General features: G+C 37.9%; 1 protein-coding gene across 3 annotated transcripts; it reads right to left on the minus strand.

Moving 5' to 3' along the window:
• Positions 1-228: 228 nt before the first annotated feature.
• Positions 229-26,656, minus strand: LOC122658071 (protein FREE1-like). 3 transcript variants are annotated; one of them, XM_043852953.1, is made up of 11 exons: positions 25,573-26,656; positions 21,506-21,592; positions 21,275-21,403; positions 16,976-17,107; positions 14,441-14,506; positions 14,227-14,337; positions 12,126-12,218; positions 10,927-10,960; positions 10,495-10,565; positions 10,273-10,377; positions 229-241 (listed from the first exon to the last, which is right to left on the minus strand). In XM_043852953.1, the coding sequence occupies exons 1-10, from the start codon at positions 26,599-26,601 to the stop codon at positions 10,300-10,302; spliced, it is 1,830 nt and encodes a 609-aa protein (XP_043708888.1). In that variant the 5' UTR covers positions 26,602-26,656; the 3' UTR covers positions 229-241; positions 10,273-10,299. The 3 variants fall into 3 exon arrangements, 2 of the variants coding, with proteins under 2 accessions (XP_043708888.1, XP_043708887.1); XM_043852952.1 differs by lacking the exon at positions 229-241 and having other exon boundaries at positions 10,061-10,377; positions 25,573-26,655; XR_006332408.1 differs by lacking the exons at positions 229-241; positions 10,273-10,377; positions 10,495-10,565 and having other exon boundaries at positions 10,925-10,960; positions 12,126-12,214; positions 14,223-14,337.
• Positions 26,657-26,904: the final 248 nt, after the last annotated feature.

A 26,904-nucleotide genomic window follows, 5' to 3' on the forward strand; every position in this document is an offset into this window, starting at 1 on the left:
AACCATTTGTTAAGAAGTCCATATCAAACCCTCTCACCTCCCCAAGTAAAGTTCTATTATAAATTTGATGTTTTTTTCTTCTATTTATAGATTTGTAGAATCTTTCTTTAACTTTAATGTATCTTGTCGAAAAAATAATGGGAATGAAAATGACACTTATTAATTTTTGTTATATATAGTGCATGCATGGTTGGTTACCAATGTAAAGAGAGATTGATGATCTAAAAATGACATTAAATACCTATAAAAAAAAGCTTTTTTAATTATACTTGCAAGAGGGGTCTCTCGAACCGATGGAGATATTAAGTCTTCACTACTTACCAGTTTTCCATAAAAAAAATCCTCACCAATGTTTTAATGGACTGTCGAATGTTTTGTGGAAACATGCACCGAGTTTTTCTTCACTCAAAATGAAGAGAGAACCTCTTAATTAATAAGTTCGATCTAGTGGTTGTGGATAAGAAGAGAATCTCTTGATCAATAAGCTCCGGTGGTTGTGCATGAGATTATGTAGAGAAGATTTTTGAAAAATCTATGGATCAATAAAAGTCCATCTGATTGGGTCGAAAATATTAATTTGTCAGTTAAACTTCCGAGGATCATAATTTTTTGCAAGGATGGACTTACGAAAACCATAATACTTTTTCAAAAACAACAGCCACAAGTTTTGGGATTAAATTCACATGTTTATGGGGTTGTTCCAAGCCTCTAAAATTTTGCGCGTGATTTAAGGATATTACTTTTTATTTTATTTTTCTATATTATTTTGTTTCCTATTTTATTTAGGTTTCTTTTTCCTTTGTAATCTGATCTTCTTATATAAGAGTGGCTTTGGAAAAAATAAGATCATTTTGAGTTTATGAATTAGATTGTTTTGTTTTCTCTACTTCCTTGTTGGAATTAGGGTTTTCGTTACCTTGAGGATTTGAAGATCATGAGCAATAGAACAAGATCTAGCATCCTATACTTCCTTTATAATCCGACCCATCATTTCAAAAAAAAATAAGTTCATTTTCAATTTTGTTTTCTCTACTTCCTTGTTGGAAGTAGGGTTTTCATTACTTTGAGGAATTGAAGGTCATGAGTGATAGAACAAGATCTAGCATCCCAAACCTCTTATTACGTCATAAGACTTCCTAGGATTGTATAAAAGGCATTTCAGACTTGGTATGATAAGAAGCAAAAGAAATAATGGCATCCCAATGGCATTTTCTCCTCACCCATGATAGAGAAACTTTCACCCAATAACATTGAACCTTTCCTTGTTATTATCATTTTGGGAGAGGATTTCCTACAAGCCAAAAGAACAAATGAAAATTTCAAATAGGAGTTTCAATCAATCGAATTGATTTGTTTTGGTCAATTGAATTGGATTAGATTCGGTATTAAACCAAGTCAAAGCCAAACCGATAAATAAAGTTTGGATTCGGTCCAATTCCGATTTCTATCATTTTTCCTTAATGAGTTATTATGAAGCAATATTGGCTTCAGTTCAATTCGATTCCATTGTTCATATATATATTTAATAAAAGTTTTTTTTCTTTTTCGATTTGTCATCTTTTTTTGTTTTTTTTTTTGTCGGATTCAATTTTTTTATTTTAATAATTTCATATATACTCTTTTAAAACCCAAATAAAATCTAAATCAATAGCCATTTGTGTTGTAAAAGTAAAAACTATTGACATTTGAGCATAAACATCCCCTAATGGTGCAGTCGAGCAAATGTATTTTAGAAACAAAATTGCACAGACAAAGAAAGTTTATGTATGAGACATCACTTGAACATCATATACAAGTGACCTGGAATGTGCTTTATTTATATATAGACATGTAAAGCACCCACCTGACACATTGGAGGAGAGATACTTCCCTTCTATCAATTTTAAGTTGATTATATTTTAATTGGCTAAATGTTCTTTGTGTCGGGGGCATAGGCTACGCCCAGACACATAGGGGTAGGCGAAATGATTATCCTAACCCCTGAATGGTAGACCCACGTGTCTGGACACAAGCTACGTTACGACACAGAGAAGAAAATCAGCCCATTTTAATTATACAAAAAATTCTGTTTTATTTATTTATTTATTTATTTTGGATACATTTTACTTTTTCATTCCAGATGGAGCTTTCATATGATATAGTGTTTCTCATTTTATTTTAATATAAATTATTTTTGTTTGTTTAAAATTGATTTTTTTTTTGTTTCTTTTGTCGATTGAGTTTAGTTTGCCATAAGCAATCAATCCTAGAAATCTAGTCGGACTGCGCCATAGCAGGTCCAAATTGGGTGAAAAATAAAAAAATCAATCACTTTTTGGTTGATACTTCTAATCTATATATTTGGTATTAAGTATCGACGATATCGATACGTAAAGGTTGTAACCGATACCTTGATCCATGGATCACAAGGTTAGGCCTCATTGGGGTCGGGCTTGACCAGCATAAGTTGCACCGCCTTGATTTATCACCCCTTATGATCGGGCAAAGGTGTCGTGGAGACGTGGATGATCTATATACACCACGTGAATTGCTGATCTTACAATTCTAACTATGGATCATCAATTAATAAATTTTAAATAAATCACATGTCAAATTTCATAGTCTAATTTATTTATAAACTTTTATTATTATTATAGACAACATTTTTTTTTTTTTGGGGATAAAGTCAACATTTGTTAATATCCATCTCTAATATATGATAAATATTGTCAAGGGTTGCATATTTGTAATTTACAAATGCATTAGTGACTTATAAAAATGTGATTAGGAAAGGTATATGAGGATATAACTATTAGTTAATATGTATGTAGGTAACTAATGTAAATCCTTGCAAGTAAAGGTAGTATATGGGTTAGCCTCCAAGGCCTAAGTATCATCACTAATGATAACCACATGAAGGGAGAAATCTAAGTATCAAGGCATTGGTGGTTTGTCTCTATTTAGTTTGTAAGATTTTTCAAGAAAATGCCTCAAAGCTAACAATGACTCCAAGTTGCCTCTATTATGTATGTGAAATTTAACTTGAGATATCAAACCCTCTCCCCTCCCCAAGTAAAGTTTTATTATAGATTTGATGTTTTTTTCTTCTATTTATAGATTTGTAGAATCTTTCTTTAACTTTAGTGTATCTTGTTGGGAAGATGATGTGAATGAAAATGACCCTTATTAATTTTTGCTATATATAACGTATGGTTGGTTACCAATTTAAAGAGAGATTGATGATCCAAAAATGGCATTAAATACCTATAAAAAAAGTGTTTTTAAAAAGTTTTTTTTAATGATACTTGCAAGAGGGGTCTCCCCGAACCAATGGAGATATTAAGTCCTCACCACTCACCAGTTTTCCATAAAAAAATCCTCACCAATGTTTTAAACTTTTAATGGGCTGTCAAATGTTTCGTAAAAACATGCATCGAGTTTTTCTTCACTCAAAATGAAGAGAGAATCTCTTAATCGATAAGGTCTAGCAGTTGTGGATGAAAAGAGAATCTCCTAATCGATAAGTTCTGGTGATTGTGCATGAGATGATGTAGAGAAGATTTTCAAAAAAATCTATAGATCGATAAAAATCCATTCAATTGGGTCGAAAGTATAAATTTGTTAGTTTAACTTTTGAGAATCATAATTTTTTTTGTGAGGAATGAGTTACGAAAACCATAATACATTTTCAGAAACGGCAGCCACAAGTTTTGAGATTAAATTCACGTGTTTATGGGGGTGTACCGGATCTCTAAAGTTTTACGTGTGATTTAGAGATATTAGTTTCTATTTTATTTTCCTATATTATTTTGTTTTCCATTTTATTTAGGTTTCATTTTCTTTTGTAATCCGACCTTTTTATATAAGAGTCATTTTGAAAAAAGTATGATCATTTTGAATTTATAAATCAAATTGCTTTGTTTTCTCTACTTCCTTATTGGAATTAGGGTTTTCATTATTTTGAGGAATTGAAGGTCAGCAGTGATAGAACAAGATCAAGCATCCCATACTTCCTACTACGTCATGAGACTCCCTAGGATAGTATAAAAGGCATTCAGACTTCATATGACAATGAGCAAAGAAAATAATGGCATCCCAATGGCAGATTCTCTCACTACGATGGAGAAACTTTCACCCAATAATATTGATCCTTTCCTTGTTATTATCATTTTGGGAGAGGGTTTCCTACAAGCCACAAGGACAAATGACAATTTCAAACAGGAGTTTCAATCGGTTGGTTTGATTTGTTTTTGGTCAATTGAATTGGCTCAGATTCAATATTAGACATAGTCGAAGCCAAATCGATAAGATAAAGTTTGATGAGTTCTTATGGAGCAATATTGGCTTTAGTTCAATTCGATTCCCTTGTTCATATATATATAAAGTAAATGAAAATTTTGTTTTTTTTTTTTTTCTCTTTTCGATCTGTCATCTATTTTATTTTATTTTATTCGGATTTGATGTTTTGATTTTGATCATTTCATTTATACTGTTTTAAAACTCAAATCAAATCTAAACCAATAACCATTTGTGTTGTAAAAGTAAAGACTATTGAGATTTGAAATTATCTGTTGGAAGAAAAGTGAATGTGTCATCTAAAAGATGTTGTAGGTTTGAGTGTACAACAAACCAAGTAGAATGACGTAGACTGACGTGGACCAATAGACACTTTCAATTCCTTTAAAGCATAAACACCCTCTAATGGCGCAGTCAAGCAAATGTATTTTAGAAACAAAATTGCATAGACAAGGAGGGTTTATGTAAGAGATGTCACTTGGTCATCATATACAAGTGATTTGGAAAGTACTCTATTTACTTACAGACATGTAAAACACCCCAAACCCACCCGGCACACTAGAAGAGGGATACTTCCCTTCAAGAGGTCTTGTCCCTTATAATTCTCAAAACTATATATATATATACCCCCTCTTTTATTTCTTCCACTTTCTATGTAGGATTAAATTTTCCACAGAAAATCATCTTTCTCAAAAGCAATAAAAAGCCAAAAAAGAACATGTGAGAGAAAAAACTCAAAATAGCAAAAATTTTGAAAACATAAAGGTAATTTTTGAAACTTTAATAAAACATTTCTAAGCACTTCAATTTGATTTCAATATTTTTTTATCGGTTTCAATTTATCCTACAAGCCCAAATTAAAAGTTTTTTTTTTTGTTTTTGAAAGTGTTTTACATGAATTTATTTTTTTTTTTTGGAGGGGGAGAGATGGAGTTTGGGGATATATGATTTTTGTTTAGAGAAAAATTTTCATGCATGTACATTAAATGCAATTAGATTGTTTGTTGGCCGTGCATTTGCACAATCGACATTAATTGCAATTAGATTGTTCATTCAAAATGACAACGACCGCTGCCCCTATTTGAAAGAGTTGAGAGAATCTCCCGTGTCCCAATACTATCCCTTTATGGGTTTTTTAATTTTTTATTTTTTATGATACCCTTATGTTTATTTATAATTTATTTTTAGATGAAAGTTGGGGTCAAGTGATTGGAGGACACATGTGAGATATCAAATGTACTTTCATCTTTTGCTTCAATTATTGATATCTTTGAAGCGATTCCGTCAAATAATAGTCTCCTGAGTCATGAAGAGCTAGCAAGCTTCTTTTTTTTTTTCTTTTTTTTTTTAAGTTTTTAGGTAAAAGAAGAGCTAGCAAGCTACCTGTAACTAACTTGGAAACTTGGCTATTAAAGTCAGTTATGAGGGCTCCAGTCCCCTATCGCACGGTCCGCAATCAAATCTTAATTCCCAGCAGTGCAGCACCTTTGGTAGTGCCGGACAATAAATAAATGAGAATTCGGTTCCATTTAATAGCAGCGTTCTAATTTTCGATTTCGCCGTTTTTTTGTTGAGGAGGTGGTAGCGGTACGACAAGCATTTTTCCTTAAGCGCGATACTAAACGCAACGCTTGAATCTGAGTCGTTAATTTTTTTAACTTTTAATTGTAGTCGTTGAATAAAAAAAACCATTAACCGGTTCACCCTCAAAGCAGGTTTCATTTTGTTTTTCTATTCTTCTTCTTCTTCTGTCTTCTTCTCCGTTCACAGAAGCCCCCTTCTATCCAATACTACTGTAGTGAGTCCTCCATTAACAAAAAAAAAAAAAAAACTTCTAATCCAACACTTTTGTTTCACCCAAAGGACTCAACGATTGCAAGTTGCAACAGCTACTCAACGATGACCATTTTTCTTCAAAAGAAAAAAAAAAAGTTGGGTTTTGATGAGAAGAATGGTTGTTAGTGAACATCTAAACAATTTCGTCTAAAGAACAATTGAGAGATATGTGAACCTTACAGTCATTCTATTGAACCTTGTGGCCAGAAACCTATTTTTGAGGTGGGAGGAGACAACACACAGGGAGGGCGGAGGTGAGAGGAGCGATGGGGGCCACTGTGAACAAAGAAGAAGAAGGCGGCGGCTAACCTAAACTCCATTTTCCCTTTCATAAATATAAAGAATAAAATTTTAAAAAAAATAAAAAAAACCCCTCCATCTTCCCACCGACAATACACAGGGAGGGCAGAGGTGAGAGGAGCGGTGGGGCCACTGTGAATGGAGAAGGAGAGGGTTTTGAGAAAGAAAAAAAAAAAAAAATCAAAACAGAGAGAAAATCAAGGATGAGAAAAATGAGAGGGGAGGAATGAGGCTCAGATCGGTAAAAAAAAGGGATGGAATCTAGAACTCTTCAACATCTCCCATCACTGATCGAAACCCTTAAAGATCTAAAGATTGGCGCTGCGTTTTTCTCCCTTTGATTGGTTTTGATCGCTGCTGCAAGATCAATCTCTCGTCCTATTTTCTCCATATTACCACAAAGCTTAAGACAGTCATTAAGGGGATGGAGAGTTCTGTGGCAATCGATTGGATCTGAGGCGTCTTCTCCGAGAAAGGGGTTGCAGAGGATTGTCTCTGGAGATGGGTTTTGGGTTGCAGGTCCGTAGCTGAGGAAGAAGATGTGGGAGAGCCGGTTGCAGGTTAAAAACTCAACGGTTAAGATCGATTGATTAAATCTCAACGGCTGAGATTTAAGCGGTGCGTTTAGTGTTGCGCTTAACCGACTTTCGCTGCCGCGCTGCCACATTTTTTTTTTTTTTTTTGGTAAACCAAATTTCATTTAGAAGAGTGGGGAAAGCACAAAGGTGTCAGAATTACATAACTCCAACAACCAAGGAGAGGAAATAGGCCAGTCTGTCCTACCCGTTAGGGAGACAGTTTTTCGAGACAGAGAGTCAGTCACATTGTTAATCTCCCTGGGAATGTAAGAAAAGATACAAGAACTGAAATAAAAAGCAAGATAGTTGATATCAGAGATGATGTTGAGCAGCAAAAAGGATGGAGGGGAATCAGAGTTCATGATCCGCATAAGGGACTGGCAGTCAGATTCGACATGAAGGAGTTCTATGCCATCTGATAGACTCTGTAGCATTCCTTCCCTAATCGCCAAGGCTTCCCCTTGGATAGGAGGGGAGAAACTCGCAGGCTTTGAGATAGTGGCAATGGGCTTCCCTGAGGCATTACGAATAATGAAACCCATACCACATTTTGTACCTGTGAGAGCGGCATCAAAATTCAGCTTGAATGAGTTAGGGGGGGTGATGCAGGTTCATCATAAATATTGGCTTATTTCCTTAAAAATAGGCTTAGGGTTGGGTTATATACATGTTGGGCCTTTGTTCCCAAGGGTTTTCTATGTATTAGGCCACTTTAATGAGCCTAAACTAGGGGTACATAGGTTGCATACGGGATTAGCCAAATACTTAGTTTATTTTTATGTTTTCTAATTGAATCAGTTCAAATTAGTTGCATCCAATTGGTTCAATTTAAGTGATCATGTGACTTGGTTAAGTGGTCATGTGACAACTTAAGTGGTCATGTGATGTAAGTTGGGCTGGATTAGGACTCTATAAGTCCAGCCATGTTTTGTGTCTATTTCCTTTAGTATTTTAGTTTCCTAGTCAATTTAAATTACCTAATAGGTTAGGAATAAGATTAGGCCATTCCTTTTTAGTGGCTAAGTCTATTTTTGAGTCTTTTATATAAGTTTGTAAGGGAGGTCAGCATTGGACACGGATTTGATTAATGAAAAAAGCTTTTGCTTGTTGGCTGCCATTGTTGCTGCTCCTGTGCTCCTTGTGAGTGTGCATCCTTGTGGTTCTATCAAGGTGGAAAGGGACTGGTGGAATCCGGTTGACTCCTTACGCCGTGATGGCTGGGAGGATCTTCTTCAAATTCGAAGGTGGCTTTATCACTCACAACTGTCGAAGCTTACTGCCAGTGGAATCTCCAGTAAGTTTGACGCCAAAATTCTTCTTCTAATCCTCTAATCCTTTCCCCCAATTGATCCCCTTTATTTTTTGTTTGAAACCCATAAACCCTAACTCCATTAAAACCCAAAACCTACAACTCAATTCTGTCCAGAATTACAGAATTTCAATACTCATCCAAACCCTAACATTTTTATACTATATTGACCCCGTAGACCTGCCCATTAATACCCTATAAACCCCTTTCCCAATATCCAACTCAAACCCTAGGAATTGACCTAAATCCTAGTGCTGTCCATTCGAACCAGCAGCCCTTTTTGTTATTTGATCCGGTTGTTTGGCTCCTAATAGGTCTCCTACCTATCTAGGACTACATTAGGGGGGAGGAGACCAAGTTGCTGCACATGAGTAAAGGGATCCCTGGAGGAAGCTATGGAGTTATTTTGAGGCTGCCGCAAGGCTGTTTCAACAAGCTCTACTTGACTGACAGATTGCTCGGTGGAGCACTTCCACAGGCGACCCAGTACTACCATTGAAAATTAGCTCATTTCTCGCCTTCCACAAGTCTGTTTTACTTACATGCATTAGTTTCGATTTTGAAAAGAGATGGATTTCAAGAAGTAAAAAAATTAAAATTTCTAAAATATATCAACATCATTTCTCGTATAGGATTGATGGGTTAGAATAATTTTAAGAGGACAAAATTTTCCTCCACCTATAGAGACGGTTCACCTACCATCCTTTGGTTCACAAACCCTCCCTAATTAATATTGTATTTAGAAATCTGTATTTAGAAATCTATGTAGTCTACTGTGCCATCTTGAAAGAAGTGGGTTTGTGTTAAAAAGCAGTGCCATAAGGTCAAGTTTTTCTAGTGCCTTTGGGCTGCTCACGTGTGTGAGCTCACTCCAGAAACTTCCTACTTGTAGGGTTGTAAAAGGATAATCAAAAACCCAAATTCTATCACATCCGTATCCATATCCGTTTGGAGACTTCATATTCGTTTAGAGATACCCAGGGAAAAAAATCCGAATATTCAGATAAAAATCTATCTAGAAAAAAATTCAAATACTTAATAATAATAAATTAAATAACTAATGATCTTGACGGTTTTTGAAGATTCAACATGTTCTAGAATATGAGGTAAATAAAATCATGATCTAAGAGATATGGATTGAGAGTGAATTGTAATTGCTACGAGAATAAAAGTCTGGGTTATACAAGGAAGAAATGTCAACGGTTGATCAAAAATCCAACTTCAATTAACATCAAAATCCATCCGAATCCATTTATAAGTATCCATATTCGGTCAGAAAATATCTAAATCCGATCACAACCGATCTGTTTACTAGCCTACATAGTACATACTAGACAGTAGACACTAATCTCTTCATCCACAGGATCTGATGTCATTGCACTGGGGAGACAGAGAGAGAGAGGTAGAAGGGTCTTGGTTTAAGACCACTTTCTCTCAAAAAGACTGGCACATTCCAAATCCTAAACTTCCAGGGGACATGTTTCTACAATTCCAGTTGGTCAAACTAGTGGCTCATGCCAAACAATCGCCACGCTAAGAGGACTGTTGACCTAAATACTCTCCTCTTACATAACTAATACCCCTTACCAGAGGAATATCCAAGTTCTACAGACCAGGACCAAAACCCAGAGACTCTCATATACCTCTTTTCCTGCAGATCATTAACAGCACGGACCTACAGGATACCAAAAAATATAAATAATGAAAAGCACCGAGTCAGTAAAAAAATGCGTCGCAGATTTAGGTGTTTGTGGGGGGAGGGTTTACTACATGAAATTCGCATAATACATACATCAACGGATCTAAAATGCTCAACAGAGATATATATATAACTGGAGATAATATATACATACTCCACAAATTAGTGGCTTGGCTTATAAATATGAGACGCAACAAGAGTCCAAACAAATTAGAATGGAAAGTTAAAATCAAGAAGATTATCGCTTGTGTCAATTTTAATGCTGCTGCTGGGACTTTATAATAGTGTGTGTCTGAGGCAGCTCAGTGAGCATTAACAAGAAATGGGTGCTGGCAAACCCCACATTCGATGGTCTCAGAACCGGAGCTTGGAACTTGGACCTGCAAAGATAATCAAAGTAGCTTATAGATTTATTTGAGAAAGAAACCAAAACTTGAACATTGATGGCAACTAGAATGTGTTAAATTTAGTTAAATATGCCGAGGTAGACTTCAAACCTGTAGATGCACCGTACAAGTAGGACAAGCAACTTCCCTCATCCGCCTCCCAGATCCGTCAGACTTTGAACCTGTAAAATTCATTTAAATGAACAGTGTCATGTACTCCTTCCCCTTCCCACACCCCCACCGCCCCAAAAAAAATTAATAATAATACAGGAAAAGGTTCAACTGCCTTGGGTAAGACAGTAAAGTGTTTGTCATGGCCATTGGGAAAACATGAACACTTCACACATTTTATGCATTCCACAGGTAAATTTGGAAGAATATAACAGATGGGGTGAAGTGGAGCATCTCATCACCCGTACAATAAATTCGCCACAGATAGTTACGGTACCTCAATTCTCAATCTAATTATCATTCTGAAGAGGACTAAAAGAGATCAAATCTCAAACACTTTTAACTGGTATGTCTTTCAGCAGTGATAACTACCTGATGATGTCTTGCGGTTTCGTTCCATTTCCTCCTGTTAAAACCACCAGAAACAATAGAAACGTAATATATATCAGACAACTATCCCCTGTAAAGATTAAAGATGAATATCACAATACTACCCTGAAGAAAAGAGATTCCAGGAGGGTCGTAAAATACAAGAAAAATAATTAAAAACAGCTTTTGTGTGAGTGTGTATGTATATGAGAGAGAGGAGGCAACACGACAATGAATTATGAGCCATTGTTCTGTGATAAGGTCAGGATCCCTTTAGGATGCATCTACTAACAATTAAAAATTGGAATTTAATGTATTCATTTAGTTGTTAGGGTCCATGAATAAATGTTCTGTAGTTTAATCAAATTCTTTAGTTCAAATGCCAAATAGTCTGTCTCCAAAGTATTTACTCGCCAAATTCTGGATCAGTCTCTTGACTGCACGAGTTCAATCTGAATTGGTTCATCATCCAAGTTGAGTTATTTTCTGCAGAGTTCTTGTACATCCATTAATTTGGGTCCAGTCTAGTCACAAACATGAGAGAGCTGGTCATTTGGAAAAATCCCATTTTAAGATTAATAACTAACTCTTTTTCAAAAACTTTGCTTTACTTGTTTCTGATGTTGTAGATAACTCAGCCTAGGCGGAAGCTTTCAGTCCTCATGGAAATTTTTATCTTCTTAATCTCCCCCCCCCCCCTCCCGAAAAAAAAATCCCCTTTCTATTTCACATTCTTCCATCATAACTTCAGATTTGGCAACGGTAGATAACCTGGTCTTGGGATTAGATAGGATAAACTGCACAAGCATATCCAAGAAATTTAAAGTACATAAATTATCAAAAGAAAACTGGTAAAATTACAGAGAGCATCCTTGTTGCATAAAAAGTTACCAGTACTCACAAAAAAGAAGCTACTTCAATGACTTCTTACTGATTTAAATATGTTGATGAAGATCATACTATTTTTCTCATGAATCTAGAACCATTCAGCATCACCCTGAAATGGTGATGATGGCAAAACTACTGAACTCTAAATAATTTCCCAGCATTGTTAAACTTTTATTGCAAAATAACTCAAAGTCACACTCAGATGATTTCTGAAACTCATATTGCATTATCCCAGTGTAGACTCTCAAAACTTTTGGAAATAAACAACATTAAGCTATACAAAACTTAAACATGAATTGCAAATATGCAGTCACCTGAAGCTTCTTTGCAAGATCCTCGTGACTCTCCAGTACAGCAGGCTTGCTGGCTGATTCTTTTGCACTACTCAGCCTTTCAGTAACTTCTGCCTGTAAACGAATTTTGATCTCAACTCTTTTAGTATTCTGCAATTTGGACTCAGATACTCACATGTACACATTTGGAAAATAGAAAAATATAGAAAGGCCATAAAAGTAAAGAAACTCCATAACGAAAAAGAAGTGAATAGAATCTACTAAGTTCTCCCTTGGCAATAAGAGGGTTTGCCTAAAAAAAAAATCCACCAACACTCTGTAATCATCAAATGTTTCTACTAGAACTCAACTTCTTGCACTAAACAATATAAATTACACCTTTTGCCCCCATTGTAATAAAAAGCAGATGTAGTGTCCAGAGAAACAAAGGAGTCTCATTTTACCTTCTTCTTCCTCTCTATCCTAAATATTTTGCAACCCAAACCTCGGTCAGAATTCTTATAAATTCCTATTCATCTTCCACCTTTATCCTTCACCTAATAAACCCGAATCACACTATGATTCATGTTAACACCTCGCTCAAAAGAAATTTAGACACTGAAAATCCGAACTTTAAACCCCAGTTATGCAAACCCAATGAGGGCACAACTCCAAGGAAGAGGATATCACAACTGGTTGAAGGCTGTATGCCTACATGATCAAGTTCACTTTTGAGGCAGGAATAGTTTTTCTATCCTCATCTCCTACCTATCATGAAGAAGGTAATGGAACATTGCACAATAAAGGCGTGATTAGGAGGTCACCAACCCTCGTCTCTAAAGAGAGAATTAAGGTAATATCGTTCATAATCTTCCCATCACAGTACACGGTATATGTAAGTGATTACTATAACTGATACGATAACTTCCCATAACTACTACTGCCCACTACTAATAACCAACCCTTGACTAATACCCACTAACCAGTACAAGACTGATCACTAACATGTAGTTATTCTAACTCCTAGTAACCACGCATACTAGCTTCTAACTTCCCTTACTTCCCTTCCAATGTCATCTGTACTCATGCACAAACCTTACAAAAGACAGCCTCTACGTAACCCGTGTATGGCTCATGCATGCCTTGCTGTAGGATCATAACAGCTTCATATTCCATATCTGATGCAAAACAGAACAATTTCAATTTTAATCATAGAGATGTCTTTTCTAGTCTCTCTTTTTCTATTTATCATTATACAATAATAGAGAAAAAAGGGGAGGTTTATGATGATTTTGAAATCTTTTCTACTAGGTAATCTATTATCCTTATGCATGAAGATAATCAATTCAGCCATTATGGTTGGACTCTATTATGGATTTCTGACCACATTCTCCATAGGGCCTTCTTATCTCTTCCTTCTCCGAGCTCAGGTTATGGAAGAAAGAACCAAGAAGAAGGTATCAGCGACATCTGGTTTTATTACGGGACAGCTCACGATGTTCATATCAATCAATTATGCACCTCTGCATCTAGCATTTTCTTGCAAACAATAAGTTTGAGCCATTGTGCATATTTGGACGTACTGTACTTGCATACAAATCAATCATAGAGGGACCAAAATTTTTTTTTTTCCCTTTTATAAAAAAAATCGTCATTTTGGTAATCAAATCAAATGAACATGCCTTCTCAGAAATACAAGAAATGTGACATATGGATACAATAAGATGTATCCAGTGAATATGGAAAGAACAGAAAACAGGTACGAATTTATAGGCAAGAAAAAAATAATAACAAACCAATATAGCCAGGCTGACAATTAGGATGGGATACATGAGAAAATTTACAGAAACATTGATCAATCAAAATGAGAATTTTTCCACTTCATTAAACTTTTCAAAATTTTAACGGGGAAAAAAAAAGATAGGCGTATTACTCGAAGTTATGTATTTTCCTTATGAAATACAAGCAATTATTTTTAAATCTTATATATTCATATTCCAATTTCTAAGGAAATTTTTTTATCAATCTTACAACTAGAATACTGTAAACTCCAATGGTTTTCTGATCCATTTCGACTATGGAACATAATGGGAGACAAATAGAACAAGCATAAACATACTCCACACGAGTAGAAAGTACACACCATGCAGTGATCACAAACTCTAACAGGCTGAGCATTCTCTTCCGCAGTGAGAGCAATTCTACCACTGGTGCACTTATCACAGAAAATATCCCCACAGTTTCGGCAGTGATGCTGAAGATTGAAACCAAATCAAAGTTTTATCCAATGTAAAAGAATGTAAATTCATTGCATTCCAAACAAGCATGTAATAAATAGCAGATATATTAGTAAATACCTTCCTCACAAAAGCTCCAAAATCTGTTCCACAAGCTGTACATTTGGCAACTGCATCATCTGGGACCTGGGGGGAGAAAAGAAAACAAAAGCAGACATGGACACAGCAAAAATTAGCACGTGATCAACCATAACTTTAAACCCTAAACCCCTTCAGTTTCAACCCCACTTGATATTAGCTCCTAATGAATCAGCTCTTTAAATCTTATATCCTTAGTTTCAATCCAACTACCTTCGAGACAACTTCCACCCCCCGAAGTACCTAACCATCAAGGCATTAACTCCTCAAAACTCTCTTCTTTCCTACTAGTTAGTTGCTGCACTATGTGAGAAGCAACATTTTACAAAATGTAAAAATCTATCATTACCTTCTTAATTCCACAGACAGCTTTCAAAAGGATCAGAAGGAAATATATAGTAAGTGGAATTGGAAGAGGACAACATGCAAAGAATGAACATGGTCTCTTTTGAATCACCATTAGTGATCTTTAGGACAAACTTTATAATGCAACCCCGGGTTACAAAACCGTGCTTTTGGGTTGCTAAGGGCCCACCCAAATGAAAAAGAACTCTAGTATAAGGACAAGTGGCAATTTCATAAATATTAGAAGTTCTGGACCCCCTTGGGTAATATATTAGGAACTAGGACAAACTAGGAATTAAAATTAAAGTGAAGGGACTATTATGGGATTTTAAAACTAGAATGAGATAGAATGAAATTAAACTATGGAAATTGGAAAGAAGGGAATGGATGTGAACAACAGGACTCTGTCCTTACTTGCAAATAAAGGACGTTGGTGTCTACTTTCTTTAAAATAGAACAGAAACACTGTCGAATTAGGAGCAGAAAATCCAATCGGACTCTCTCCCCTTGAGACCAAATTAGACGAAACCTATAGACGGGGTTTGTAATCCCTTACCCTTTTGATTCAAACTAATACCATATCCAAACGATGAGGATTAAGGAAGGAATAAATTCTATAACTCAGTCTGCGATAAGACAAGGAGCCAGATTTGAAATTTTGGTCAGAACTACCAGCAGAGATCAAATCACAACTCTAAACTGCACAAGATGAGCAGATTCTAGCACAGGGATGACCTCTTAAATTTTCAAACTGATCTGAAGAGTATCAATAGAGACTGACGTCAACAAGTGGGGTGCAACTAATGTTAGAACAGAGCAGGGAGAAAAGAAGAAGAAACAAGGAAGAAAGAGAGAACTGAACAAAGAACAGGAGGAAGAAGAGATCGACCAACCTTGTGGCACGTTACTTCACAGCCGCAAGGCTAAGGCCTGATTTGGTATGATTACTATTTCAATTTCAGAGGGTGATTTTTATATCAGAAATTGTTTGGTTTGATTTTTGCACCTTATTTCAATGAAATAGAAATCAAGTGGAATTGAAATTCTGAAATAGCTAAGAAGCTGTTTCAGAATTTCTATTGCACTTGATTTCGCTCTTGCTCTTTAATGAGCACATGGTTAATTTGATGGGCAAAGTAGTAATTCCATGTTAAAAGTAAAACACCTCTCTTCTCCTCCTAATGGTCTCACCACCATTGCCACCGCCACCCCTTGTCACTTCTACACCACTGCCACCACCACCGCCACTACCAGCACCACCCCCACCCTACCCAAAGTATATAGAGAATTCTCAGAAATTGAACTACCAAAATTAATTTTTTTTTATTCTTTAAATATTTCATATTGATACAACCAAACAATTTCAACTTTTTTGACCAAAAATCTATTCCTTGATTATTTCATGAAATCAATCCGAAATTGAAATAGAAATCATACCAAATCTGGCCTACCTCAACTCAAATTTTATTCTAATATTCAAGTCTCTTATCTATTCTTCAATTACATGCATATATAGAGACTCAAGACTAACAGAACCACTCCTATACTATCTAAAACATGTTTGGAAAGTAAGATATAATTAGAAGCAATTTGGACTCAACCTCCAACTCTACCAACACTAGAACTCCCATATAAAATTGAGGTGAAAATTACAAGAAAAACTGAAACAATTAAACGAATTACTAAGTATCCAACTGGACTGAAACCAGATCTTCCCCTGGTTCGTCTAGGACTGGACTGAGCTTCCAAATGGATTCATACCAGTCCAAGAAAGTGCCATTGCATCACTTTAGGTCGCATATTGAGACTACCACATAACTAAGTATTGCAGAGCTCTAGAATGTTTGCTTAGTCGAATTTCAATCTCCAATGAATAAAAGGATCAACAAGGAATATACATATAATTTAAGTGAGAAAATCAATAAAAAGGGACGTATCCAGTGCACGAGGCTCCCACCATTGCGGGGTCTGGGGAGGCTCATAATGTACGCAGCCTTACCCCTGCTTTCGAAGAGAGGTTATTTCCAGATTCGAACGCGTGACAACTTGGTCACAATGGAGCAACCTTACCGTTGCACCAAGGCCCACCCTCTGAGTGAGAAAAAACAATGTAGGAGCAAAATATTATCCAAAATTCAAAGGAAATTAAGGTTATGGAACTTGAAGTCTTACCCAATGATCTTTCTCCTCATTACCAGGCTTTATCAAGTTCATCCAATCAGCAAGACCTTTCTTCCTGTCAGTAGATTGTTCAGACGTCTTTACAGAATCAGAAGTTTTAAATCTTCCACTCATCTCCTTCAGCTGACCAAAGTAAAATCGTTGGCTATCATTAGCATTAAACACAAGATTACAAGCGACCACCCAACAGGGGGTGGGGGGAAGACAATAATTCAACGACCATACTATTTTACCACTTCTAGGTTTTCACAACTTAGCATAGCCACATCCACAAACAACTATAATGGAAAATAAAGTTGCAGGATTCACACAATATATTTAAAAAAGATACAATATATTAAACTGTGGGTCGACGTTCTCTGTTGGGGCGAATGGCCCACGCACACAAGAGTGCGCGAGGTGGCATCATGGGGGGAAGGCGATCATTTTGCGCCCCCCTCCCCCCGGTGTCTAGAAGTGGGCGGTACACTCCCCCCCACAGAATTTTTCTCCAAAAACTGCAGTCATCAAAAGCATGTTTCCAATTTTAGGCCATTGAAACAGATGCAGCCTTAAAATTAGGCAACACAGCACTTAAAAACAACCTCAAGCTTTCAAGAGGCAGTCTTGTGTGCTATGGAGACTATAGAACACATGATATGACATCATCTTAAAACAAAGTATACTGATCAAAGTGAATAGCACTAATGTTAAGGGTATTTTCTAAAAGGAAGAGGTATAAAAAGAATTGCCCATTGTCGGCTGCAACATACGAAAGAAAGAAAAGAAAAAGAATAAATTATTCAGACCTCCCCTGACCTTTCTGACAAATACGCGAACCTCCCCAGCGTTTCTGACAATTACTCGAACCTCCCCTACTTTACAAGCTTCGTATCACTCAGCCCAGTCTATTAGTGTTTTAACTTTTAAGGTTAGGTAACGGCTTAATTTGAAAATCGATTTTTTATTGACCATACTACCCTTGATGAGGTTGATGCTACCTATTTGCCCCTTACGGAATTTACCTTTTTGCCCTTAGTCTTTCTTCTTCCACCTTCTTCAAGTGCTCTACGGCGGCGACAGCATTAGCAGAACAAAGCACTCTGTATGTGGATTCAACTCTGCTATAGCCCGCTGCTGGAACAATCACTCCAACTGGAGCTTCTCCGCTGCTTCTCCAATCTCAATCTCAATCTTACCCCAGCAAGCAACCGCACTCCTACGCCCAATTCCCCAACAAACTCCATTAACGTTAACCCTCAAAACTCCTCACCCATTTGTTGAATCTGTTCTCGTCTCTGTTTAGTTGGTTGGTCCTTTGTAGCTTTCTCTCCTCGATTTGATTCAAAAATTTGAGATGGTTTGAGTTTTTCTCGGGTGGATACAGCTGCTGGGCTCTGAAGAAGATGCCAAAACTCAGTGTCGGCAGAATACACTTCCAAAATGCCGACTTGCAGGTCCAAATCAGCCATAAGTGGCGGCCTCAAGGGCTGACGCCGTCCTATACCAGCAACAGTGAATGCTCTGCAAACTCCGGCAACTCTCTAATGAGGATCCCATAGGCTGGAAAAAAGAATATATACACCCACCGTTTTCCGATTTCATAAGTCCAAAACCGCAAAAACAAGTGGCCAGAATGGTCACTGCCAGCCACAAAGATAATCGCCGATACCTCGGATGAGTCCGGAGGCGACCCTCTTGCGAGGATCCAACAGGCCAGAATCAATCCAATTTCAGATCTAAGTCCTCCACTGGTGGTAGTCCACAGGGACGTCACCCCCAAGATTTTGCAGCCTACAGCATCACTGGCCTTCGGCGTCCTTCTGATCAGGGTCCTGAGGCCGGAACTCAAAGCCAGTGAACCCATTGTAAACCCAGATTTTACACTGGACCTCTTTACTATAATCCAAAAGCCCAGCCAGAGACCACCGGTTATTAAAAAAATGCTCTCTCAAAATAGTGATTGCCAGCGGAGCTAGAAGCGTCAGTGATCAACAGGCCATAGTATGTAGGCTGAGATTTTAAAAAAAAAAAGAAAAATTAATCCAAACCAGCATTACCGTGACCCTGCTCCATCTCAGGTTCTTGGCTTTTCCATTGTTAAATGTCCAGAAGGCTATTAAAATGAAAACCATTACACGTGAACTCCACTTTTCCAGAGACCAGAAAACATGCACAAAAAAAAAAAAGGAGTGAACAGAGCATACTATGCTCTATTCTATCAAGAAACCAAATTCGACCCCTTAACCCTCTCCCATGCTGCTCAATTTTCAGATCAAAGGAAGCAGGTTGACGGTGTTGTCGTCATCAGTGTTGTTAAGGTCCTCGGCGTCGGCGTCGTCATCACCGTTAGATTTGATTGGGAAAGGAGGTTGACGATGTTGGAGTTGTTGTTAGTACACATGGATAGCCTGGACAAGTAGTGGGGTGGTCGGAGGTTGCAGCGGTAGGGTGCACAGTGGAGCGGTGGTTGAAGAAGGGAGAAGAAGAAAGAAAGAAAAAGAGGAAGGCGTAGTGGTGGGTCCCACTTTTTTATATTAGAAAAATAAAAAACATAGTTTGATGAAAGAAACACCAAGTTTTGGACCTTTATAAGTGGTCACAGCAGGTTTTTTACTAACACCGTTAACGGACTGGGGTTAAGTGCAAAAAAGTTTGAAAGTAGGGGAGGTATGAGTAATTCTCAGAAACGCAGGGGAGGATCGCATATTTGTGAGAAAGGTTAGGGGAGGTCTGAGTAATTTACTCAAAAAAAATATGAAAAAAATAAATAAATAACTGGTGAGATGGGCAAGTTTGTTCAAAGTAAGCAAACTAGGGGACCCAGCAGTAAAATCTGTGCCACCATTCCACTGGAAACTGAAGTAGAAATGGGTTACAACCCGTTATACCCTCAAGCAGTTATGAAGTACAAAATAAGCATATCACTAAGCCCCCGACAAAAACTGTGCCGAATAAGTACCAGAACACCTCTAACTCCTGATGACTGATACCCAGGGCAACAACAGATCCCCAGAGACCATACACTACCTTCTTGGGAAGGCATTAAATGCAACAACCCAAACACACGTATGCACGCTGCACGCACACGCACACAGAGTGGTATAACTAAATCATCACATAGCAACGGCTAAGCCGAAACATTCTTCTTAAGCTACCTATAAACAACCAGCAACTGCTATGCTGAGTCATTCTTCTTCTTGTTAAGCTACCTATAATCAAGTCCCATAATTAAGCTTAAGACACCTATTCACCAAAAAAAATATCTTAAGACACCCACTCGGGTCAGCACCCCAGTGCCTTGACTCAAACTTCAAAGCCATGTTTCTCAGTTGTTCACAGCCTACTATAACATGTGCTTTCTACCAAAATTAAGGGAGGGGGGGCCTTGACCATTCATGTTCTTTAGTAACTTATATATATATATATATATATATATACAGGGTTGTATATTTCTCATTTTAAATGGAGGGTCCATATTAGTGGAGCAATCCAATGGCTAGAAATTGAGGAGTTTAGGTAGTAGTAGCAATATAACTTCTTTATATAAAAAAATGCTCATGGTGGAGTGCTATTTTAAATACTTAGTCATTGCCTTGGCTTTTATTCAACCCCGTGTGTCCTCTTCCTCCATTGGCCACATTATAAAGCCACCATCATCATCATCCAACCCCTGGCCCAAATTTTTGGGGTTGGCTACACGAATCATCAGCTATTCCAGTCCATTTAGACCTCTGTCAGTCCGTCTCCTTTATGGCATAAATAACTTCTCGATGTCATGAATATATTCTCTTCAGATGTTTGAGCTTTCTCTCTGGTGCTGTAATCAGGATTCAAATGTAACAGAATTAAGGTAATTAATTGGCACTTCTTAATGTGTACGTAAGTCCATCTCTATTTCTTGGATTTCCAATGGCAAAATATTTGAGGACAACTTCATGCTTGCTTATCTCCTGGTAGTGCTAGGAGAACAACACAACAACAACTCAGCCTTATCTCAACTAAATGGGATCCGTAAGGTTCTAGAATCCATGTAAAAAGGTTTGCTAATCTCCTAGTAGCGCTAGTAGAACAAATCAAATATTGTACTCCCACTTTGATAGAGAACAAGATATAAGGGAAAAAACCATAAAGCAGTGAAGGTTGAGTTTTGGAGGTGTAGGTTAAAGTCTCAGTAACTAATCACATTTGAAAGCATCAGCCTACCAACATATACCTCAAAAAGAAAGCTAAAGGGGATTAAAAAAAAGAAAATTAAAAAGAGGAATCCTTCAAAGTATAAGAGTCAGTTTGTGTAGATGAGGGTGGAACCTGAACAGTTGCAGCTGTCACTGTGTCAAGAATGGTGTTGGTAGTGTAGTTGTTTGACTGCAGCCTTATGCGTCTTGGTTCAATGTCAACAGAGCTTTTGGACCAAAAAGTAAAGATTGACGAGTTGCCCTAAATGAGAAGAAATAAATGTCAAAATCTTGATAAGAAAAATAATTGGTTATGTAAAAAAAAAATTCAAAAATACAAAAAAAAATCATAATAGAAACTTACTTCCCAGCTTGTCACAGTCTCAAGTGGGTATATTCTCAATGTCCGACTAGTATTGGGATCAAGCATACGAATCCCATCCAAACCAATCTGAAGAACAAGTCAAACACATAATTTTAAAGATAAGGATCCAATATATCCAAAAAGAAAATGGAAAAGTAAACGAAAAAGGTATACTAGAAAAATCTCTTGGGGGGAAAAAAAAAACTTAACAGAGAATATAACTGACAAATCATAACTTTTCACTTTCTTTTAGAAAGCACGGTTCCTACACGCCCGTGGTAGGAACCTTTCCTACGTGCCAATTTTAAATGCTAACTGTCATGTGGCAGATCAGATGGGACCCGAATTTTATGGACAGGCCTAGGTCCTCAACTCACATGTCAAGTTTCAACCCTATTGAATTTGCCATGTGGCAGAGCAAAGCTTTGAAAATCCGGGGCTATGGGAGAGGGCACAGTAGTTCTCGGCGTACCGTAGGCATGCATGGATATACATGGGATGCATCCCAATACACAGGTGGGTATTTGTTCGAATGAAGCTCTGAAATTTGACACGTAGCTAATCCAGCGCATAAGCTCTCTATCCAATGGTTAGAATAGCCACATAACTATCCATGCGGCATTGCGTGAAGGAAAAGTTCCTATAACTGGCATGTCAGAAGACTCAGAACCGTTTTCCCTTTATTTGATTGAAATTAGGAATAATATTAGCATAACAAGGGTCTGTGAATTTACCAATGATCACAAGACTGAATTTATCCCTCATTGTATATAAAACAAGAATTTATGCATAAAACTGTCATTTAGCACAATTCTTCTTCTCCTCCTTCCCAATCTTTCCTTTTTCACTGCCCCTCCATCTCTGCTACAACTTCGGGGTTCAAGCATTGTTGCGACTGCGTGGCTGTGATGGCCACCATGACAACAATCTTTGCCGACAACAATTGTGACGGTGACGACAGCAACAGCTATGCCAGTGGTAGTGGTATCTCCACCAAACAGTCCCTATTCTTCTCTATCTCAAGTAAATCTCTTTTTTCTTGGCCTCTGATGATCTATGCAACTCCAGCAACTATTGATGATATGTTTTCAACTTTGGATACTATTTAATGATATGTTTTCACATTTGGGGTTTTACAATCGTCAATCGCCACATTTCATCATTATTTAACATTTAGGCCTTTAGGGTAAAGATAGAGTTTCCTGGTTAAAGATTTAAGTTTTTAAAGTTTCATGGTACTCTCCACCAAAATAGGACCTTTTCTCAGAGATTAAAAATCCAGAATTATGAGAAATCAAATAGAATAAAATGAGATGGTTAGAATAAACCCAAATTCCAAACGAATTTAACAAATAGGGGCTGGAACAATTGCTGAAAACCTGAAATCAATCCAATTATTGGATCAGCTGAAATAGCCCAATACTAGTTGAATGAGGGGAAGGGTATAATTGTAATTTCACACAGCAGAATAGAAATCAGAAACAGAACACTCAATCAGTCAATTGATTCTGATCATAAACAGGTAATCTCAGCAGAAACAGATTACTGAAACCCAGATTCAATACTGATATACAGAACAGTTTTAAAGAAAAGGATAAAATAGAGATTTCACTATAACTCAAGGCATTAACCCTAATTGTGTCCCCCTTTCAGGATGAGAAGCAACTGGTCAAAATCTGAGAAGATTTTAATGGCTAGATTTCTCTAATTGAAATTCATGCAAAAAAAAGAATGCTTGTTATATGAATCCAGATTTAGAACAGGAGTTGCAGGAAATTTCGGAAAATTACTTACTTGTTTAGGGAGGAATGGTGATGGAAGAAGAATAAACAAAAATTAAACACTCAGGCTTCATACTGCAAGGTGGTTTGATTGGATCAGACACCAACTTAATCCTTGATCATACACAAGGGGTTTCTTGATCAAACACAAGAGGTCTTCAATGGAGAAGAAGCAAGCAAAGCTGCGAGTTTTCTTTCTAAAAATCGTTGGCTATGGATTGAGCAATCAATTACTTTTTATTGACAGCTAAACATAGAGTCAGAGTGTGATTAGGAAAGGCCTAACTGACTCTAGCTTGAAACAACCTAGTTAGACTTAAAGTCCTAACATGACTATGACTTTAAGTTAGCTAAGAAATAACTAAAGATAGAGTTAGAGTTAGAATGGGCGATCCCATAACCAAACTCAGCTAATAATAAATAAAAGATACACAACTTAAATTGAACCACATAGAACCGGTTCAATTGAATTAACACAAAACAACTTAATGATAAACTAAGCATAAGAAACTAAGTCTTAATAAAGGAAATCCCAGCAATCTTACTACCCATGTTTTAGGCCCACAAAAGGGGCCTATTAAATTTAATACCAATTGGACCAAAGGCCCAAGATGTATAGAACCGAACCCTAGACTCATTCCTAATAAAACAAGCCCAATTTTGGTGCTGAATCTGCTTCAGTAGGGACGACTTGGTTGATCAAACCGCTAAGCAGAGAGTAGCTACAGAGCTAAATGGGGCAGGCCTCATCTCATCGACAGAATCTGGAAGTTTCTGAAGCCCATGATCCAAAGCCCTAACCAAATCTAGCAACAGGTGATTGGAACTGATAAAAACTATCATAGTTTGACTGTCTATAATCTGCAAGCATGTGCCACATGTTGAAATCCAAAGCAGTTTGGGTTCCTCAAGTAATAGGATACTGTTGAATTGAGGAAGAAACTCATGAAGAAAAAAATATCCTATTTGAGTGTTTCTCCTGCAGACATATTTTAGCGAACTTTTACAAAAATGACAGGACCAGATCATCACAGTACACGATCTAAGAACTAATACTGCTCCCATGTACACAACACCTGAATATGCAATTGCTTCAATTCTAGAAATTATTTAGACATGGGAACTTTGTTCCCTACTAATAACACATACCAAGACATACACATAACCCCCACACAGCACCAAAAACTCTTAAGGCCACAAAATTGCACATATACGTATATCTTAGGGCTCACTTGAGGCACTCTCAACTCTAGGACAAAAAAGAATTTGGTGCTTTCACTTTTTCAATGCTAATCTCAGTCTCACTTTGTGTTTGGCACATATAAAATGACTTTGTTACAAACCGAGCCTTAAATGGAACCATACTTGACCAACAACAACAATACCCCAACTTCTCTCTCTCTCTCTCTCAAAACCATTGATTCGATATACCCTCCAAGTTAGATTTAGATAAAGCTGACATCTTTTTCCTGATTTACGGCTATAATTACCATTGTTTAGACTCCAGATTGTAGGAATAAAGCATCTAGCCATTACCCATCCACAGTGAGACGAACTGGATGGTTTTCGAATGGCGCAGAAGACAGCAAAATTGACTTCTACAACAATTTATGTTTCACCCTGCCAAGGTTTCCTAGCTTTGTAAGCAGAACTAGAGACACTACATAAATAACATGCATGAACTCCTTAAGTCACATCTCTAGAAGTTTACTTTCAAAATTTTCTGTTTGGAATGTCATGGTTTCTAACGGTCAAGCCTTGGCTTAACAATTAAGATGCACTAATGCAACCTCTAAATTGCGGGTTCAAAACTTGGAAAGTGGAAACAGCCTCTACTGTAAAGTAGAGGGTAAGGCTGCTTACATTTGCCCCTCCTAGACCCTGCAGTAGCGGGAGCCTTGCGCACTAGGACGCTGTTATTTTTTAAATGTCATGGTTTTTTGGTTCTGGTAATTGTGCTGGATTCACAATCCTTTAACCCAATTCCACTATCTTTGAAGCATACCAGCTTCAGATTAGTGGTTTTCACAGATTTGCTCGAGTAAGAAAACCCAAAAAGAATCCCAAAAGAGATACAACATCTAGTTAAACATCAAACAAAGAACTAACCGTAATGCTAGGACATAAAAATGTTATCTTTGAAAATCGGTCCAACCTAATTACCCGTAAGTTGTAATCAAATTCTGACACCTACAGAGACGCCGCCAACCCAGCAAAAAAATCAAGCAATAACTTCTAATAACCCCTAACAAGTCGCAAGTACAGATGGGTTTTTTGCTTACGAACCTGGCAAAGAACATCCATGGTCCCCTGACTCGAGCCTTCGGGGAGAAGCTTAACCCGGTATTTCAGCACTCCGTTCTTGACGTCCTGCTGCGTCTCTGCCTTTGGAACAGCTCTCACAATCTTAGCAGAACCAGAAGTCACCTGGTCCTTTCCAGGCGAGGGGAAGCTCACGGATCTCCCATAATCATCAATAGCCGACCAAGTTGATGACTTGGGGCCAGTGCCTCGAGCACCGTATGGCTCCACCCTCCCTCCATCATAGGCATAGACACCATCTCCAAGCCCGGCATCATCACGTAGGCCACCTCGATCGTAATGAGTCGCGCTTTCGGGTCTCTTGTCGTAGAGATCCGACCCCAAATCAGAACGGCTTCCACTATACAGGCCTTGACCACCATACCGTGCGGAATTGTCATCGAGAAAACCACCACCACCAACGCCATGCTCGAATTTCACGCCGCCATCATAAGAATTATCGTACATGTGGGGCGGCATCGAAGAACCGAGTTGTGTATAGGAGGAGGTCGAGTAAGGCACAGAGAACGAGGGATTGGTATTGGGAATGGGAGCTGGGGTCGGAGGAATCGAAGAGGGTGGAGAAGGGCCATAATTCGGAGCACCCTGATGCTGATCGTACGCTGGGTAATACGAAGGTTGCTGTGGCGGAGGTGGATAAGGCGGCTGAGGCTCCGGTGCCGGAACCGATGCCGCAGGGAAAGCAGGATAGGGAGAAGAAGGCTGAGGGGAGGGATTGAAGGACTGGAAGTTGGGGGTTTGAGCGTAGGAAGGAGCAGTGGAAGGGAGGGTGGAGACAGGATCGGAGTTCTGGGAATAAGGAGGGTAAGGAGAGGAAAAGCCAGGGTAATCAGATGATGAAGAGTAATTGTAGGAGAAAGGAGGTGCAGAGGCGTAGGTCGCCGGCAAAGAATTGGGCTGCGGATCAATTGGGCTAGGGCTAGGGTTTTGAAGGTGAGGTTGTGGATGGTACTGTTGGTAATAAGGAGAGCTGAAATCTCCCTGTTGCATCATCTCTGAACTTTCGGATTCTTCTCTCCCGTTTACGGAGGCGAGGTAGAAAGATAGATAGGTAGATCGGTGGGGTTTGGTCGCTCTGAGTCCTGAGATGAACAAAGCACTCCAATTGTTTGAGAATTGAGAGAGAGAGAAAAAGAAAGAAGAGGACACGCATGGAATATGTCGGACTATAGTGGTATAGACAACCCAAAAAATCCGGGGGCTCCACCCGTGGTCCCCTCCAAAATGGACTTTACACCTCTCAAGTTCCCTGCCCGGTCAGGCTCGTAGGTTCCTCTCATAGGAGACCAGAAATGA

The sequence above is a fragment of the Telopea speciosissima genome, chromosome 4 (assembly GCF_018873765.1).
Source record: "Telopea speciosissima isolate NSW1024214 ecotype Mountain lineage chromosome 4, Tspe_v1, whole genome shotgun sequence".
In the NCBI taxonomy this organism is placed as follows: domain Eukaryota; kingdom Viridiplantae; phylum Streptophyta; class Magnoliopsida; order Proteales; family Proteaceae; genus Telopea; species Telopea speciosissima.

Excerpts from the sequence above, each read along its gene's own strand:
- LOC122658071 (XM_043852953.1), bottom strand. The coding sequence starts at position 26,601 with ATGATGCAACAGGGAGATTTCAGCTCTCCTTATTACCAACAGTACCAT. Across the intron at positions 12,219-14,226 it reads GAGTTTGTGATCACTGCATG|GCAGAAGTTACTGAAAGGCT; the intron begins GTGTGTACTTTC and ends ATTCGTTTACAG. Across the intron at positions 10,378-10,494 it reads CTTGTACGGTGCATCTACAG|GTCCAAGTTCCAAGCTCCGG; the intron begins GTTTGAAGTCTA and ends TTATCTTTGCAG.